General features: G+C 44.6%; 1 protein-coding gene across 1 annotated transcript; it reads left to right on the plus strand.

The window, feature by feature from the left end:
* Nucleotides 1-7311: 7311 nt before the first annotated feature.
* Ndufc2 (NADH:ubiquinone oxidoreductase subunit C2) lies at nucleotides 7312-13151 on the plus strand. Its single transcript, XM_055623675.1, has 3 exons — nucleotides 7312-7619; nucleotides 12132-12275; nucleotides 12976-13151. Exons 1-3 carry the CDS (start codon nucleotides 7454-7456, stop codon nucleotides 13023-13025), a joined length of 360 nt encoding a protein of 119 aa, XP_055479650.1. The 5' UTR covers nucleotides 7312-7453; the 3' UTR covers nucleotides 13026-13151.
* The last annotated feature ends 2758 nt before the right edge of the window (nucleotides 13152-15909 follow it).

Here is a 15909-nt window from a genome sequence, read left to right on the forward strand (position 1 = left end):
TACACAAGTCTAGACTTTTGGCACAAGTCCCAGCGTTTAGGTAGAGGTCAGAGGATCAGGAATTAAAAGGCATCCTTAGCTACAGAGTGAGGTTGAGGCCAGCCTGGGCTTCATAGAATCCTGACTCAAAGCAAAATAGGGCCAGAGAGATGATGGTAAAGGCATCTGTCACAAACCCAGCCACCTAAGTTGTATCCTCAGAACTCTGGAAAGTTCCTCCAACCTCTGTATGTGCCATGGCAACCCCCACACATGCACACACACACAATAAATAAATGTAGAAAAAAAAAGTCAAGCATGATGGTGCATGCCTCTAATCCTAGCACTGGGAAGGAGGCAGGAAGCTCTCCACGGTGGGAGGCCAGCCGGCAACATGGAAGGCCACCTCTCAAAAAAGGAAAACAAAAACCCCACTACTATAAACTAACCCAGGAAACCCAGTGAACCACCACATTTTGCAGACCACCATCTAAACCTTTTTTTTTTGACATGGTTTGTCCCTACTGCCCTCCAGGCCTGGCAAGATCACCACCATGCCTAGTCACACACGTGTCACCACACCTGGCAAGATCACGGAGGATGAATTAAGTTAGATGCCAGTGCAAATTAAATCACGACTTGTAGACTCACTCTGAAGGTGATGGGGTAGCAGGGTGAGAGTGGCCGCCCGGTGCGGGGAGCCCTGAGCGTTGCAGACAGCCAAGCTTCTCAGCTGCCTCTGAGCTTCTGCGTGTTGTCTCCCCACTTCCACCAAAGCAAGTGTGCGCTTTCTTTGTTAAAAAATTTAAGAATAGTGATTGAAGCCGTCACCGCGCCAAGGCTGCTACCTAACGCCAGCTCCACCTCTCGCTTGCCAGCCGAAGAAGAAGGGGTAAGTATGGAGGTGCCCTTACCATGGCTCAGACAACCCAGGCTGCCCGCTATCCACCCCTGGGGAGCAACTGGCTACAAAAGCCACACAAAAGAGTGCGCCCTCTACTGGAGGGGTGAAGAACCTCGTTACAGCCTGGTGCTGTGGTACTCCATGAAATCAGACACTATCAGAAGTCCACTGAATTTCTCATTCGCAAGCTCCCCTTCCAGTGTCTGGTGCGAGAAATTGCTCGGGACTTCAAAACGGATCTGCTTTGCAAGAGGCAAGTGAGGCCTATCTGGCTGGCTATCTGTGTGCTCTCTATGCCAAACGTAACGATTATGCAAAAAAATACCCATCTAGCACGCTGCATGTGTGGAGAAGATGCTTAAGAGTCTGCTATTCTAAAAAAAAAAAAAAAAAAAAAAAAAATTCCTCTTCTTCCTATTATCAGTAGTCTGAATGTTAGATTTTTCCCCCCTATGGGGCCAAAAGGTACCTAAGTATATGATTGCAAGTAGAAAAATAGGGGACAGAAATCAGGTATTGGCAGTTTTTCCATTTTCATTTGTACGTTAATTGTTAATATAAATGCACGATGTAAAGCATTAATGCAAGCAAACTGTTTCAATGAACACATTTCAACAGTTCAACTTAATTATAAATAAACCTGTTAAAACTTTATGGAAAAATTTTTTGAAATTAAAATATAATTACATTGTTTTCCTCTTTCCAACCCCTCCCACACATCCTCACACTCTCAAATTCATGACCCTTGGCCTTGTTTTCTTTTGTTGTTAGATTTATTTATTTTTATGTTGGATATTTTGCCTTCGTGCATATTTATGTACCATTTGCATTCCGGTCTTTTTTTTTTTTTCAATTGTTTTACACACACACACACACACACACACACACACACACACACACACGTCCCTTAAGTGTGAAATATAACATGTTCAGTCCACATAATGTTATTTGTATGGACATAATTTTTAGGGCTGACTGCTTGGTGTTAGATAGCCAGTTGGCGTGCCCTGGGGAAGACTGCTTTCTCCCACTCTGAGCATTCTTTAGTTGTCTTTGGTTCGTGGTCCAGGCTTCTGTCTGTTGGTATCACCCTTGCTCAGGTCTCATTTATGAAGTCGTGTTTATGGGACTTCACGGGTGGAACTTCTCTGACACTTGTAGAAGAAATCTCACAGCAGGCATCTTGTGCTGGTCACCACAGATTGAACAATTTTCAGGATTTGGCTTCATATTCCTTTTCCTATTCAGTGTAAGTCAACCCCTACAAATGGTTTGAGAAACAAGAATACACCTTTGGCACCAACACAGGCCAGTCCGTAGACCTCAGTGTGCCCTCAATATTCTTTTCCAGGCACTGTACCTAGTATTCATACTTTTAAACCTTGCAGAGAGTGGATGCGCTTTCTTCCTCTCTTTTATTTTTGTTTGTTTGCTTTTGGGTTTTTTGTTTGTTTGTTTGTTTTTGAGACAAGGTCTCACTATGTAACTGTAGCTGTCCCGGTACTCTAACGAGGCTGTGTTTGCCCCCCACGTGCTGGGATTAAAGGTGTTTTGCCATCATTCTCTGACTATGGAGATGGGTTTATTTTTTATAAACAAATTCCTAATGTTAAAAATTATAGGGGCCTATATTTAGTGGCTGTATGCTAACCTAGCATGGGCAAGCCCTTGAATGTAATCCCGAACTCCAGAAGGAATACAAAAAAAGAAAAAGTTACTAACTAAGTAGAAGTGCTATTTTAAAATGTTTCTGCAACGCAGAGCTAAGCATAGTCAAAAACTAGAAAGGGCTAGCAAGGAACCTCAGTGGGTAGAAGTGCTTGCGACCAGGCCTGAAGATTTGAGTTCAATCCTTGGGACACACATGGTAGAAAGAGATAACCAACTCTCACACATACACACAAAAATAAAACATAATTTAAAAAAATAAAGCTTGCCGTGGTGGCAGAGGCCAGTGAATCTCCGTGAGTTCAGGACCTTAAAAAGAATGTTGGGGCTGGGGGTTGGGATGTGTGGCATCACTAGAGAGATGGCTTAAGAGTACGTACTGCCCTTCCAGAGGACCCAAGTTCAGTTCTCAGCTCCCTGGTCAGGTGGCTCACAACCTCCTGTAACTCCAGCTCCGGAGGATCCGATGCCTTCTCTGGCCACGTGCCCATACTCTGACACACCCACCTCCCCACACACTCCCGAGGGCACTCGCGTGTGCACACACACACACACAATTTAAAAATAAAGTCATTTAAAGTGATTTATGGCTGGATCTGGTAGCACAGGACAAATCTCAGCACTTGATTGTTAGAGTCAGAAAGATCCAGAGTCCAAAGTTAGCCTCAACTACAGAGCCATCCTGGGAAACATGAGAACCTGTCTCAAAATAAAATAACTCACAAAGCAAAGGCATCCTGAGTTCATACAGATCTCACACCCAGTTTTTGCAGTACTGGGGCTTGAACCCAGGCCTTATGTGTACTGAATAAGCACCCTACCAACTGAGCTACAGCTACAGCCCTGCTCTGTTCCTGAACAGACTTACCAGGCACACTGTGTAAGCTTCCTGCTGGAAAAGGGAGTGCTGGGAGACTGATTGATAAAGGGACTTTTATTTGTACATACAAGGAGGTTGGACTTCAGGCATGGTTCATTGAACATTGTAGCAGTACTGTTGGTGAGCCTGGACGCACCAGCTCTGAACTTGGCGTTTGAGAGTCCACATTGTTCTTGTGGAAGGTCCCTGCTCAGTTCCCAGCACCCCTATCAGGTGGCGCATAAACTACTTGTAACTGTTCCAGCTCTGGTGAGCCAGTGCCCTCTTCTGACCTTCATGGACACTTACACACACAATTAAAAATAAAATGTTTTTAATCTTGTTTGTAAGGAGACACACGTCATTTTCTTTCATGAAGATTGGTCAGTTACACCAAAATTCCTTGGTACCAACCAGGAAGAAACAAAGCAGAACCCTGAAAGTAAGTTGGCCCTTTCCTTTCTCATTTCATTTGTTTGTTGACACAAAATCTTATGTTGTTCAAGGTGGTGTTTTGTTGTTTTTTTTTTGTTTGGTTGGGTTTTTTTTTTGGAGGCAGGGTTTCTCTGAGTAGTCTTGGCTGTCCTGGACTCACTTTGTAGACCAGGCTGGCCACCTGCCTCTGCCTCCCAGAGTGCTAGGATCACAGGCATGCACCACTGCCCCCTAGCTGAGGTGGCCTCTTTCTGATATTGTTTTTTATTTTTATTTTTGTATTATTTATTTTCTATTTGTAAATGTTCTGCCTGCATGTATGTCTTCCCACCAGAAGGAAATACCAGATCGCATTATAGATGGTTGTGAGCCACCGTGTGGTTGCTAGGAACTGAAGTCAGGACCTTTGGAAGAACAGCCAGTGTTCTTAACCTCTAAGCCATCTCTCCAGCCCTTGATATTGTTTCTAAGACAAGATCTCATGTTGCCCAGGCTGACCTTGGACTCACTATGTAGCTGAGAATACTCTTGACCTCCTAAGCATCCTGCGTCTGCCTCACAAGTGCTGAGATCACAACTATGTGTTACTATGTAAATTTCTTTTAAATTTTTTTCTTTAAAAAAAAAATCGGGCAGTGAGATGGTCCAGTGTGCAAAGGCACATGTCACCACGTTTGACAACCTTCATTTGATCCCCAAACCATAGAGTGGAAGGAGAGAGCAAACTCCGAAGCTGTCCTCCGTCCGTGGCACACGTGCATGCATGCACATACTGTAAAAAAAAATAATAATAATAAGTCTCAGATTGAGGCCTAGAGGAGAGTGGTCTGCTGAGGATGGATGGGTGAGCCTCCATGACGGAACCCTGTACAGGTGGCTGGGAAGCTGAGACTTCTCACTGTGCTCAGTGCAAAAATATGCGAAATAGTGTAAATGTGTGTTTGCCTAATAGTCTGACGAGTCGGAATTCTTTCTGGAGAGTACTTTTGGTGGATTTCATTCTTCTAATATAATTTTAAAACAAACACTGTGGCAAAAAGCAAAACAACAAAAAGTCACCTGCAAGCTGGGTGTGCTGACACACACCTGTGATCTCAGGATATGGGAGGTAGAGTCAGGAGGTCATGAGTTCAAAGCCGGTCTCAGCTACATTGTGTGTTTGAGGCCAGCTTGGCTTTATTTTTAATATGTGACTATGTGCGCCTCTGTGTGTATATGGCCACAGAAAACATATGACCCTCTGGAGCTGGAGTTACAGGCAGCTCTAAGCCAACCAGTGTGTGCTCATCTGGAAAATCAGCATGGCTGACCTCGAACTCACAGAGATCCAACTGCCTCTGCTTCCCAGAGTGCTGGGATTTCAGGCGTGCACCACCACTCCTGCCAGAAAGCACTCATAACTCTTAGCCATCGCTCCAGCCCTCAAGACTCTATCTTTAAAAAAAAATGCATAAAAGACTCCTTATGTTTTTGTTGTTGTTCAATTTGTTTTGTGTAGTGTTGAGCTGAGGATGGGACTTGAACTTAGTGCACACTAGGCAAGTACCCCATCACTATGCCACATCCTGAACCCCTGGTTTCTTGTTTTGTTTTGTCTCACTCTGTGGCCAAAGCTGACCTCAACTTTTGGAACTTCCTAGCCCCCAAGTGATGAAATTACAGGTGTGAGCCAACTCGTCCTGCAGTGTCAGACTAGTGTAGGACGGATTAGGAGATATATAATCACTGCGCCTTAAGGTGTGGACTTACAAATCATTTGGTCTGTTTCAGGAAAATCCTAACATATGCTTTCTCCAATAATTTTTATTTGAAAAAGAATGTACCTAAGACATTTCAGTTCAGGAGTGCTTTTTATTGGTGCGCGGCACTTGGCACTTGATCACCTCTGGGGTGGAGGTGAGCAGAGTGGTACAGGACTATAATCCCAGCACGCGGGGGGTAGCGGCTGGAGGCTTACCGTTAGTTTGAAGCTAACTTGGTCTAACCAGCTAATTTCAGGCCAGTTAGTGCTATACCGAGACATGGGAAGACCCTGTCTTGAAAAATAAAAATAAGTCCACCTACTTGCCTTGTGCATAATAAGCAACACAGCCAGGCTCCGGCCTGTTAGGTAGAAGTTAGAGGTCAGTGGTAGAGCTGTGGAAAAGGGTCTCATTCTGTTTTTGTTTTTGTTTTTGTTTTTTTTTGGGGGGGGGTCCCTAATAGGAGACCCTGGTCATGGTTCTTTTAAGTCCTCTTCCTCCATACCTTAAGGCAGTATAATGAGCTAGCAGGCTCTGTGGGACCAAATGAAAACCCCTGAGCAAATCTCAAGAGGGAATAAAGAGCATCCAGTTCAAACCAGTGTTGAACAAAGAGACAGGGGAAAGAAAACCACTTAAATTTGCTAACTCTAGAACTGTGGTAAAGGTTAGGTAAACTCCCAGACCCTACACAAGTCTCCCTTTCTCTTCCTCATGGTCTGCATATGCTCAGGCAACTGTATTGCTTTTATGTCTTGTTTGTCTAATGTTTCTTTAGGCAGGGACTCCTGTACCCAAGGATGACCTTCCTGCTTGCCAACTGCTAGGGCAAGAGTCACATACCACTATGCTTTTACAAGATTTGCTTACGTTGCGTCAAACGCTTTTATCTGTGTGTCTCACTGAATCGTTCTCGAAGAGTGCAAAAATGGAGGAATGTCCACACTTAACTCAGCTGGCGTAGAGCACTAGGGTCTTTGACGCACGGACATTTGTCTTAACCTGTGGTTTAGTGAGCATTCTTCTGGATAAAATGGCACCAACAAATGCACAGAAAACGAAGACATTTTAGTTCAGTATCAGGAAGGGCTTTACAGAAGGGAGCTGCTCAAATACGGAAACGTCCTTTATTCTTGGATGGTGAGCAGAGAGAGACTGAGCAATGGCTTGACACAACGTTATACGTTCCTTCTTTCACTCCTTAATTCTTTAGGGAACACTTCCCTCAGTCATGCACATAGACCTGAAGGCCCAGAGGGAACTATTTTAGCAGACTGCTAATTACCAAAACTAAATCTGGTTAAATGATCCGCTCCTGGTCTTCTCAGAATACTCTTGCTGACCGTATCTTAATTTTAGGCTTTGGGGGATGGGGAATGTGACTGCTAACGAACGCCTAAAAACCCAGAAAGCTAGCTTTTATGGGCTTTCAATAAATTAACTATCCATCACGACCACTTGTGGGTGTTGATGGAAAGAATCTGAAGAGCCATGAGGCTGAGAGGCAAGTAAGAGAGAATTTCATGTGTGAGAACTGGGCAAAACAAACAAATATCAGTGTCTCCTAGTCTTTGCCCACTTTGGGTCCTTTACTGTTCCCCTGGACTTGGCTGGTACCTGGCCCCTAAACCCTCACTCCAACGTCAGGGCGAGCCTGCACGCATTGCGGGCCATTTAGAAGCCCGGAACCTCGCGTGCAGGACTTCCGGAGGCTGCGCGCGCAGGGAAGCTTTTGGGTGCTGCACCGTCCTACGCTATGCCCTTCAGCCCGGAGCTGGGAGGAGCACTGTAGCTGGGTCGTCGTCGTCGTTTTTCTTACAGTTGGAGTCTTGAGATCAGACCTCACGTACAACCGGCATCAATACGATGAACGAGCGGCCGGGCCACGAGCGCTGGACATTCCTGCCGGATGAGGCCCGGAGCCTGCCCCCGCCCAGGCTGAACGACCCGCGGCTCCTCTACATCGGCTTCATGGGCTACTGCACCGGCCTGCTGGACAACGCGTTGCGGATGAGACCTGTGCTGAGGGCAGGTGAGGGCTGCGGGGGGCCGCCCCCGGCATCCGTGCTCTTCCGGGCCTTGCTGCCTGAGCGGGACCCCCTGGAGCTCTTCAGAACCGAGCCTAGCCACATTAAAGACAGCCGAGTGCGGCGCAGCGGGGAAGTCTAAACCCCACACACAGTCTGTGAGGGACCCGAGAGGGCTCCTCACTGTTCGCGCTGAGTTTCCTGCTAAACGCTTGCTCACTCCATGCCTTACACTGCTGTCACTCTTCCGATCATGATAGTGGGTCTTGGGGGCGGGGGAGACATGGGAAAGTATTGTCATTAACAAGGACGCGGAGCTTGCCCACGGTCACGTGGCTAGTTAAGGAGCGGAGGTTGTGTTAGTGTGTGTTCAGAACCAGAGCTTCTCAGACTTGAAGCGCATGAGAATAATCTACGGTTCCCAGCAACCAACATGGTGGCTCCCAACCATCTATACTGGGACCTGATGCCCTCTTCTGGCATGCAGATGTACAAGCAGAGCACTCATGTAAAATAAATAAACAATATATCTTTTAAAAAAATAATAATAATTAAAATATTTTAAGGAAGGTCAGAGGAGGGGTCTGTTTTTATGTACAGACTCCAGAGGATACCACTGCTGCCATTCTGGGGCAAACATTTTGAATAGGAGACTGTCAATAAACCAGCAAGTTGTATATTCTAGAATGTCACCGGCTTCCTGTCAAGATTGATTATAGCTGACGACGTAGCTGTGCTAAGAACCATAGAATTCCAAAGACAGAGAAAGAAACTAACTTTGGGTGTCTTTGGACGTTGTTGTATTTATTATTTGTATGTGGGTATGTGGAGGTTTTCTTCCCGCCACCAATCCTGGGCATTGAACTGCAGTGGTCAGGTTTCATGGCAAGTGACTTTAGCCATCTCACCAGCTGGGAACTTCACTTCCAGTATCAGGCAAAAGTCAAAAGAGCCTTCTAGGCCTGGGGAGGGGCCCAAGGACGTCTGAAAGCTGGTGCCTTTGATTACTTAGTGTGCAAGATTGGGGTGTTAAGGCTGCAGAAATTATGTAAAGGATGGCAATTTATTCTCTGGGTGGGTTAGACATTAAAAACTTGGCAGAGCTGAGGGAGTTCAGTGGTAAGGGTCAGGACTGTCAGCAATGTGACCCATCAGTTGGAGCTAAGAACCACAGATACAGAAAAGCTAATGAAATGGTTCCAGCCATTAGGAATCATCCCAGCTAATCATTTCTGTTAGGCCTGAAGGATCACTAGTACTCAGACACTACTGGAAGCCCATCTCTCTTGGAAATGGTCTTTATCTATTAACATTCCCCCTCCCCCCCATATCACATTTGCCTAAGTCTGTCACCTGGGAACTACATGATTTTACTCCATTGTTTCCTGTCTGTGTCACTTTGGCAAGTAATGTGGTTATGGCATTCAGTTAGTTCTTAGATAAGTTCATAACACACAAAAAGTGCTGAGCGAGAGTTGGCTGAACTTTTCTCTGTGCTAGACACAGGTTGGGGGGCCATGATTCAAAGGAGCCAACACACCCGAAGAAGCTGTTTATTGGTGGTCTGTGCTTTGAAACTGCAGATGATAGCTTAAGAGAACATTGTGAGAAGTGGGGTGCACTTAGAGACTGTGGTAATGAGATGTCCAAACAAAACGGTCCAGGGGCTTTGGGTTTGTGCCCTGCTCTTGTGTGAAGAGGTGATGCTGTAATGTCTGCGTTGCCACACAAAGGGAACCACAGAGAGCCATTCCTAGAGAGGGTTCTGGGAGCCTGGTGTCCATTTAATAGTGAAGAAAATTTTTGTTGGTGGTATTTAAGAAGATACAGAAGAATATAATCTGAGAAACTACTTTGAAAAGTATGGCAAGATTAAAACCATAGAAGTTATGGAAAACAGGCAGAGTGGAAAAAAGAGAGGATTTGCCTTTGTGATTTTTTTTTTTAAGATTTATTTATTTTATTACATAGATAATGTTCTGCCTGCATGTGCACCTGAACACCAGAAGAGGGCACCAGATTTCATTATAGATGGTTGTGAGCCACCATGTGGTTGCTGGGAATTGAACTCAGGAACTCAGGACCTCTGGAAGAGCAAGCAGTGCTCTTAACCTCTGAGCCGTCTCTCCAGCCCCTGCTTTTGTAACTTTTGATGATCATGACACGGTTGAAAAAATTGTTCAGAAATACCACACTAATACTGGGCATAATTGTGAAGTGAAAAGCGCCCTTTCTAAACAAGAGATTCAACCTCTCTGCTGGATCACAGAGAGGTCATGGAGGTGGATCTGGCAACTTCATGGGTCGTGGTGGAAACTTTAGCCGAGATAAAACATATTATAAAAGTTGTTTGAGTCATGAATAACAGTTTTCTGTACTAGTTAGATTTACACTGTGGTAGATAGAACACCTGGATAAAGGTACTAAAGAGAGGAAAGATTTATTTTAAGGGACCTGGAAGAAAATGTAGCCTCTGGGCAGAGCGGCGCATGCTTTTAATCCTTGCACTCCAGAGACAGGGGCAGGCAGAGTTCTGTGAGCTTGAGGCTAGTCTGGTCTACATAGCAAGTTCAGGACAGCCAGGACTGCATAATGATACCTTGTCAGAAAAAAAGAGACAGACAGATTAGAGAGAGATAGATTTAGCCGTCCAGCGAGGGGCTGCTCACATCTGAGAAGATCAGGAAACAGATGAGACAGGACTTGGGGTCAGGTTATAAGACCTCAGGCTCTCGAGACCAGTGAGCCAGGTAGACCCAGCCACCTAAAGTTCCACAATTTCCCAAAATAGTGCCACCAACTGGGGAACAAAGGGTTAAGTGGAGGACATTTCCCATTCAGTCCATAACATCCAGTAGCAGGTGTAAGCCATGCATGGTGTTTCTTGAGTTGAAGGAGTGGGAAATGAGGTGAGTGATGGATTTTTGGACGATAACCTTGGAGAATACTCAGCATTCTGCAGATAATGGTGGAATGTTGCAATGAAGTAAATGTCTGCAAACTTCTTTTAAGTTTGTAGGAAATACTAAATATTCTATCACCTGTCATCAGTGTTTTAAAACCCTTATTGATAACCACTTTGAGTTAGTTGGTAATTTATTCTGAAACTTAAATGTTTGTTGTAACATTGTGTAACATTGCTAATGTAAATAGCACAATGGCTTCAAAGTTTAGGTTCATGAAGAAGAAAGGGCAGGTAGTTGTGGAGGAAAATACAGAGAGAAAGGAAGCTGGAGAAGTGGGAGCCCCAAGCCGGGCCTTTAGAGTTTGGGTGTTGACTTCAGTGTCTACAACAAGTGTAAGGGCTTCAGCTGAGACCAAGGTATTGCCATGTGGTACAGTGGGTCACTGCAGAGTCTGGGTCTCTGTGTCCTTCGGTGGCACATTGGAGGGCTTGGAACTCTGGCTCACTGTGGCTCAGTTTGGGGGTTAGAGGTTGTTTGAATAAAAGAACCTGGACCCTCTACAGTCCCAGACTAGAGAATGTCTTGCAGGGAGGTTAGGAGTATCTTACTGCGCTTTCAGAGGACCCAGGTTTGATTTCCACTATTCACATGGGAGCTCAGAAATGCCTGTAAGTTGAGTTCCAGAGGACCCAACCCCCCTTTTTGACCTGTACAGGCTAGTACATGCGTGTCATGCACATACATATACACTCAGGCACACATTCACATACACACATAAAATAAAAATTATTTTAAAAAGAATATATTTTATTTGTATTGGTTTTTACATTTTCCAAGATAACTTTATATACATTTTGTCTTGGTTTGTATATTACTAGAATAAGATGTAGTATGTATTTTGTTTTTGCTGTTTGTTTTTTGAGACAAGGTTTCTCTGTGTAGCCCTGGCTATCCTAGAACTCACTCTGTAGGCCAAGCTGGACTTGAACTCAGAGATCCACCTGCCTCTACTTCACAAGTGCTGGGATTAAAGGCGTGCACCACCACCCATCAGGTATTTTCTTTTTTTCAGAGATAGTAAGTTTACTTGCCCAAAGCCATTCATTTAACAAATATGTATTAGGTGCTATATGCTGATTGGTCTAGCCAGATGAATGAGACATTGCTTGCCCTGATGGTAGAGACAGGAACAAATTATGGTATAATTTGTAACAGAAATGAGTTCACCCTTTGAACTCCACAGCCTAAGGAACCATTGTAAGGGCATCGGTACCTGGGCTGCAGCATGGAAATGCAGTCACTGGGCACGGCAGTAGCAGGGCATGGTACTCGACATGAGAGTTTGGGTCAGGGAAGGAGGCTGGAAGATGAAAGTGTCCTCAACTCTTTGGTGACCGGTCCTGCTGTTCTCTGAGATGGAGGGAGGTGTGGAGAGGAAACTGAAGTGCAGGCTCCTGGGCTGTGTGAGACCCTGGTGGGAGCGGGGTGGGGGTGTTCTTAGAGAACGTTGGCAAGAGTGCCATAGTAATGTGTGTGAGATGTAACCTAAAAATGTAATCTCTCTGCACTTTGACTGATTGTTCCCCCCCTTTGGGGGTTTGTCAATTACAGGTTTGCATCGCCAGCTTCTATATGTTACTTCCTTTGTCTTTGCTGGATATTTTTTTTTAAAGCGTAAAGACTACTTGTATGCTCTGAAGGACCGTGACTTGTTCAGTTATATGAAGTTACATCCAGAAGATTTTCCTGAAAAAGGTATTTCATGTTAATTGAAAAATGAAAAACCTCTTTGTTTCATTTGTCTCATTTACCGTGGTTGACGTAGTCCGGGCCCATGGCTCAGGTGCTGGCTGGGTATAGACTAGAATCTTTTGAATCCATGTCGTTAATAAGAACGTATCCACTCAGAATGGCCCTGTGCTTTCCCACCTAGTCACAGTCCACAGCCCACTTCTTACTCCCATGGTGTTGGGAACTGAGCTCCAGCGTGAGTTAGGGAGAGGCACAGCATTCAGCGGAGTTTACATCACTAAGACAAGTTGTGTTGGCCTTTCTTTTTCAACATGACCTTATTTATCTACTTATCATCGTCATCGTCATTATCTTATGTATATGGATGGGTGCCCGCGTGTATGCGTGTGTACCATGTCTGTATCTGAGGAGGCCAGAAGAGAATGTTGGATCCCCTGGAATTGGAGTACAGACAGTTGTGAGCAGCCATGTAGACACTGGAAATCGAATCAGGGTCATCTGGAAGACCAGCCTGTCTCCTAACTGCTGAGCTAGCTCTCCAGACCCAAACCTTGTTTGTTTGTTTGTTTATGTATTTTGAATGCTGAGGAATAAGCCTGGGGCCTCACACACTCAGCCAATGTTCCACTCCTGAGCCACATCCCTAGCCCAAGAAATAGAATTTTTAAAGTATAACTAAAATGAATCCTTTATTCTTCCACAGAGAAGAAAACTTACGGTGAAATTCTTGAGCCATTCCATCCAGTGCGTTGAAGTCTTCAAAAGGCTTGCTCCTGTTCACCACAACCTGAAAATTTCTGAATTTTACGGAATATCTTTCTGTGGCTGTTAAAGTTTAGGTTAATATGTTAACACCTATAATTAAAATAGTTATTGTGACTCCTTTTCTTTTATCTGCTTATTTTAATTGTGTTATGTGCATGCATGCTTGTGTGTATGTAGGTTTGTACACGTGAGTATCCAAGGAGGTCAGAAGCGGGTGTCAGATGCCCTGTAACTGGAATTTATAGGTGGATGTGAAGTGCCCAGTGTGTGCTTGGGACTGAATTCTCATCCTTGCAAGAGCAGTATACACTCTTAACTGCTGAGCCATCTCTCCAGCAAGACTCCTTTAAAAATTTTTTATGTATTTAGCTGGGTATGGTAGCGCACACCTTTAATTATAGCATAGGAAAGCAAAGGCAGGTGGATCTCTATGAGTTTTCAGCCAGCCTGGTCTACATAGCAAGTTCCAATCAGCCAGGGTTATATGGAAGCCTGTTTCAAAAACAACCAAAAGTAGGTATGTCTGTATTTTAGAGCTGGGTCTCTATAACTCAGCTGACCTTGAACTCCTGATCCTCATGTCTCCGCCTTCTAAATTTGCAGGTTTCAGTTGTATACCACTATACTCATCTTGAGACAGAGTTTTGCTGTGTGGCTCGGGCTGGCCTCAAACCAGCAATGCTGCTGAGGCCTCCCAAGTGCTAGGATTGCAGGTGTGTGCCCATGCTAAACCTGACTTCTGAATCCTTGAGGTTTGTTGGATATATCCCAACCACAGCTTCCTTTCCCTCCACTCCTCCCTCTCCCCTAGATCCAGTCCCGCCTCTGTCTGCCCCCAGAAAGGAGCAGACCTCCCCAGGACATCAACCAAACAAGTCACAATAATACACTAAGAACAGGTACAAACCCTCACATCCAGGCTGGGCAAGGACATGCAGTGAGAGGAAAAAGACCCCAAAAGCAGGCAGTGGTCAGGGATAACCCCACTCCCACTGTCAGGAGTTACCCCAAGACGCTGAGCAACAACCATACTTTATATGCAGAGGCTCTAACAGACCCATGCATACTCTGATTGCCAGTTCAGTCTCTGGGAGCTCCATTAGCCCGAGTAGTCAATTCTGTGGGCTGTGTTCTGGTGTGCTTGACCCCTCTGGCTCCTACAATTCCTCCTCCCCAACTTCGAATCCTTGTTTTGTATTTTGTTTTTTTTAAAGAAAACTGGCTCATTGAAAAAAAAAATCATGCCATGGATGATTAGCCATGCATGTAGTATACACCTTTAATCTGTGTGTGTGTGTGTGTGTGTGTGTGTAAGAGAGAGAACACACTTGTGTGTGCCATGATGTGTGTGGCCCTCAGAGGACATCTTGTAGGAGTCAGTTTTCTCCTCCACCAACCCAGGGATTGATGAGGTCATCCAGCTTGTTGTTGCCTTTACCCACAGAACCTCCTCCTTGGCACCTTATTCCCCCATTTTTAAGATGTTTGACAGACAAAGTATTTTGCATTAATTTACTATGTGCATTATGTATGCATGTGAAGGTCAGAAAAGAGCAAAAGTCCTTTCTCCTACTATGTGGGTCCTATGAATCAAACTCAGGGCTCCAGACTTGGCAGCAAGTACCTTTTACTGTAGGCCATCTTACCAGCCCATTTGAAAGATTTTGTTTTGTTTGAGACAGGGTTTCTCTGTGTAGCCCTGGCTGTCCTGGACTCACTTTGTAGATGAGGCTGGCCTCGAACTCACAGAGATTCACATGCCTCTGCCTTCCAGAGTGCTGGAATTACAGGCGTTCTGCCACTGTGCCTGCCTGAAAGGTTTTTTGTTTTTTTTTTTTTTAGATTCATTTATTTTTACTTTATGTATTACATTGTTTTGCATGCATGTGTGTCTGTGCACTGAGTAGGTGCCCTTGGTGGCCAGGAAAAGGTGCTGGATCCTCATCAACTGGAGTTACAGATGGTTGTGAGCCACCGTGTGGGTACTGGGAATTGAACCTGGGTCCTCTGGAAGAGCAACCACTGCTCTTAAGAGCTGAACCATCTCTCCAGGCCCCTCCCTCCAGTTGAAATATTTTTAAACTTCAAGACTGTGGACATATCTCTGTAGAATACTTTTCTAGCAGCTACAAGGCCCTGGTTCCATTCTTAGCAATACAAAAAAAAAAAAAAAAAAAAGAAAGAAAGAAAAATTAGAAAAACTAGTATGTGGTCAGATCTGGCTTACTACTGATAAAGTTATGGGAAGTGGTTTTTTGTTGTTTGGTTTGGTTTTTGAGGCAAGGTCTCTAGGATGGATTTGAACTCACTATATAGTCAAACATTAAACTTATTTCTGACATTACCTTTCCAATACTGGGATCGTGGGTATGCCATATAGCACCCATTTTATTCAGTTTTGGGGATTGAATCCAGAGCTTCATACTTGCTGGGCAAGAATTCCAGTAATTGAGCTGTATGTGAAGCCCAGTGTTGATAAAGTTTTATTAGAAGGCAACCATGTTCGTTCATTTGTTTATGCATTGTTTGTGGCTGCTTTAATGCTATAACTGCAGACTTGAATAGTTGTGACAACTTTGCCTTGTAAAGACTGAGATAGTACGTGACCCTTCACCAGCATTCCCATGCCTCTTTGCTGGTGCAAGAAAGGTACAAAATAAGCCAGATTAGGAAGGGCTTATATCGTGAAAAGAGATTTCAACTTGATCCCAGTAAGTTCTGGGAAGTTGCTAGAGCAATGTTTTCTTTGGTTTTGATTTGGGTTTTTATGAGACTTCATTCCTATGTAGCCCAGCTAACCTTGTCCTTTTGACCCCTGCCTCAGTTTGTCCAGGCACTAGGGTTAAGACACTCCCTGCTCACCAAAGGCTTT

The sequence above is a fragment of the Psammomys obesus genome, unplaced genomic scaffold (genome assembly GCF_907164565.1).
Source record: "Psammomys obesus unplaced genomic scaffold, mPsaObe1.curated_primary_1811, whole genome shotgun sequence".
Classification (NCBI taxonomy): Eukaryota; Metazoa; Chordata; class Mammalia; order Rodentia; family Muridae; genus Psammomys; species Psammomys obesus.

Excerpts from the sequence above, each read along its gene's own strand:
- Ndufc2 (XM_055623675.1), top strand. The coding sequence starts at position 7,454 with ATGAACGAGCGGCCGGGCCACGAGCGCTGGACATTCCTGCCGGATGAG. Across the intron at positions 7,620-12,131 it reads GAGACCTGTGCTGAGGGCAG|GTTTGCATCGCCAGCTTCTA; the intron begins GTGAGGGCTGCG and ends TGTCAATTACAG. Across the intron at positions 12,276-12,975 it reads AGAAGATTTTCCTGAAAAAG|AGAAGAAAACTTACGGTGAA; the intron begins GTATTTCATGTT and ends ATTCTTCCACAG.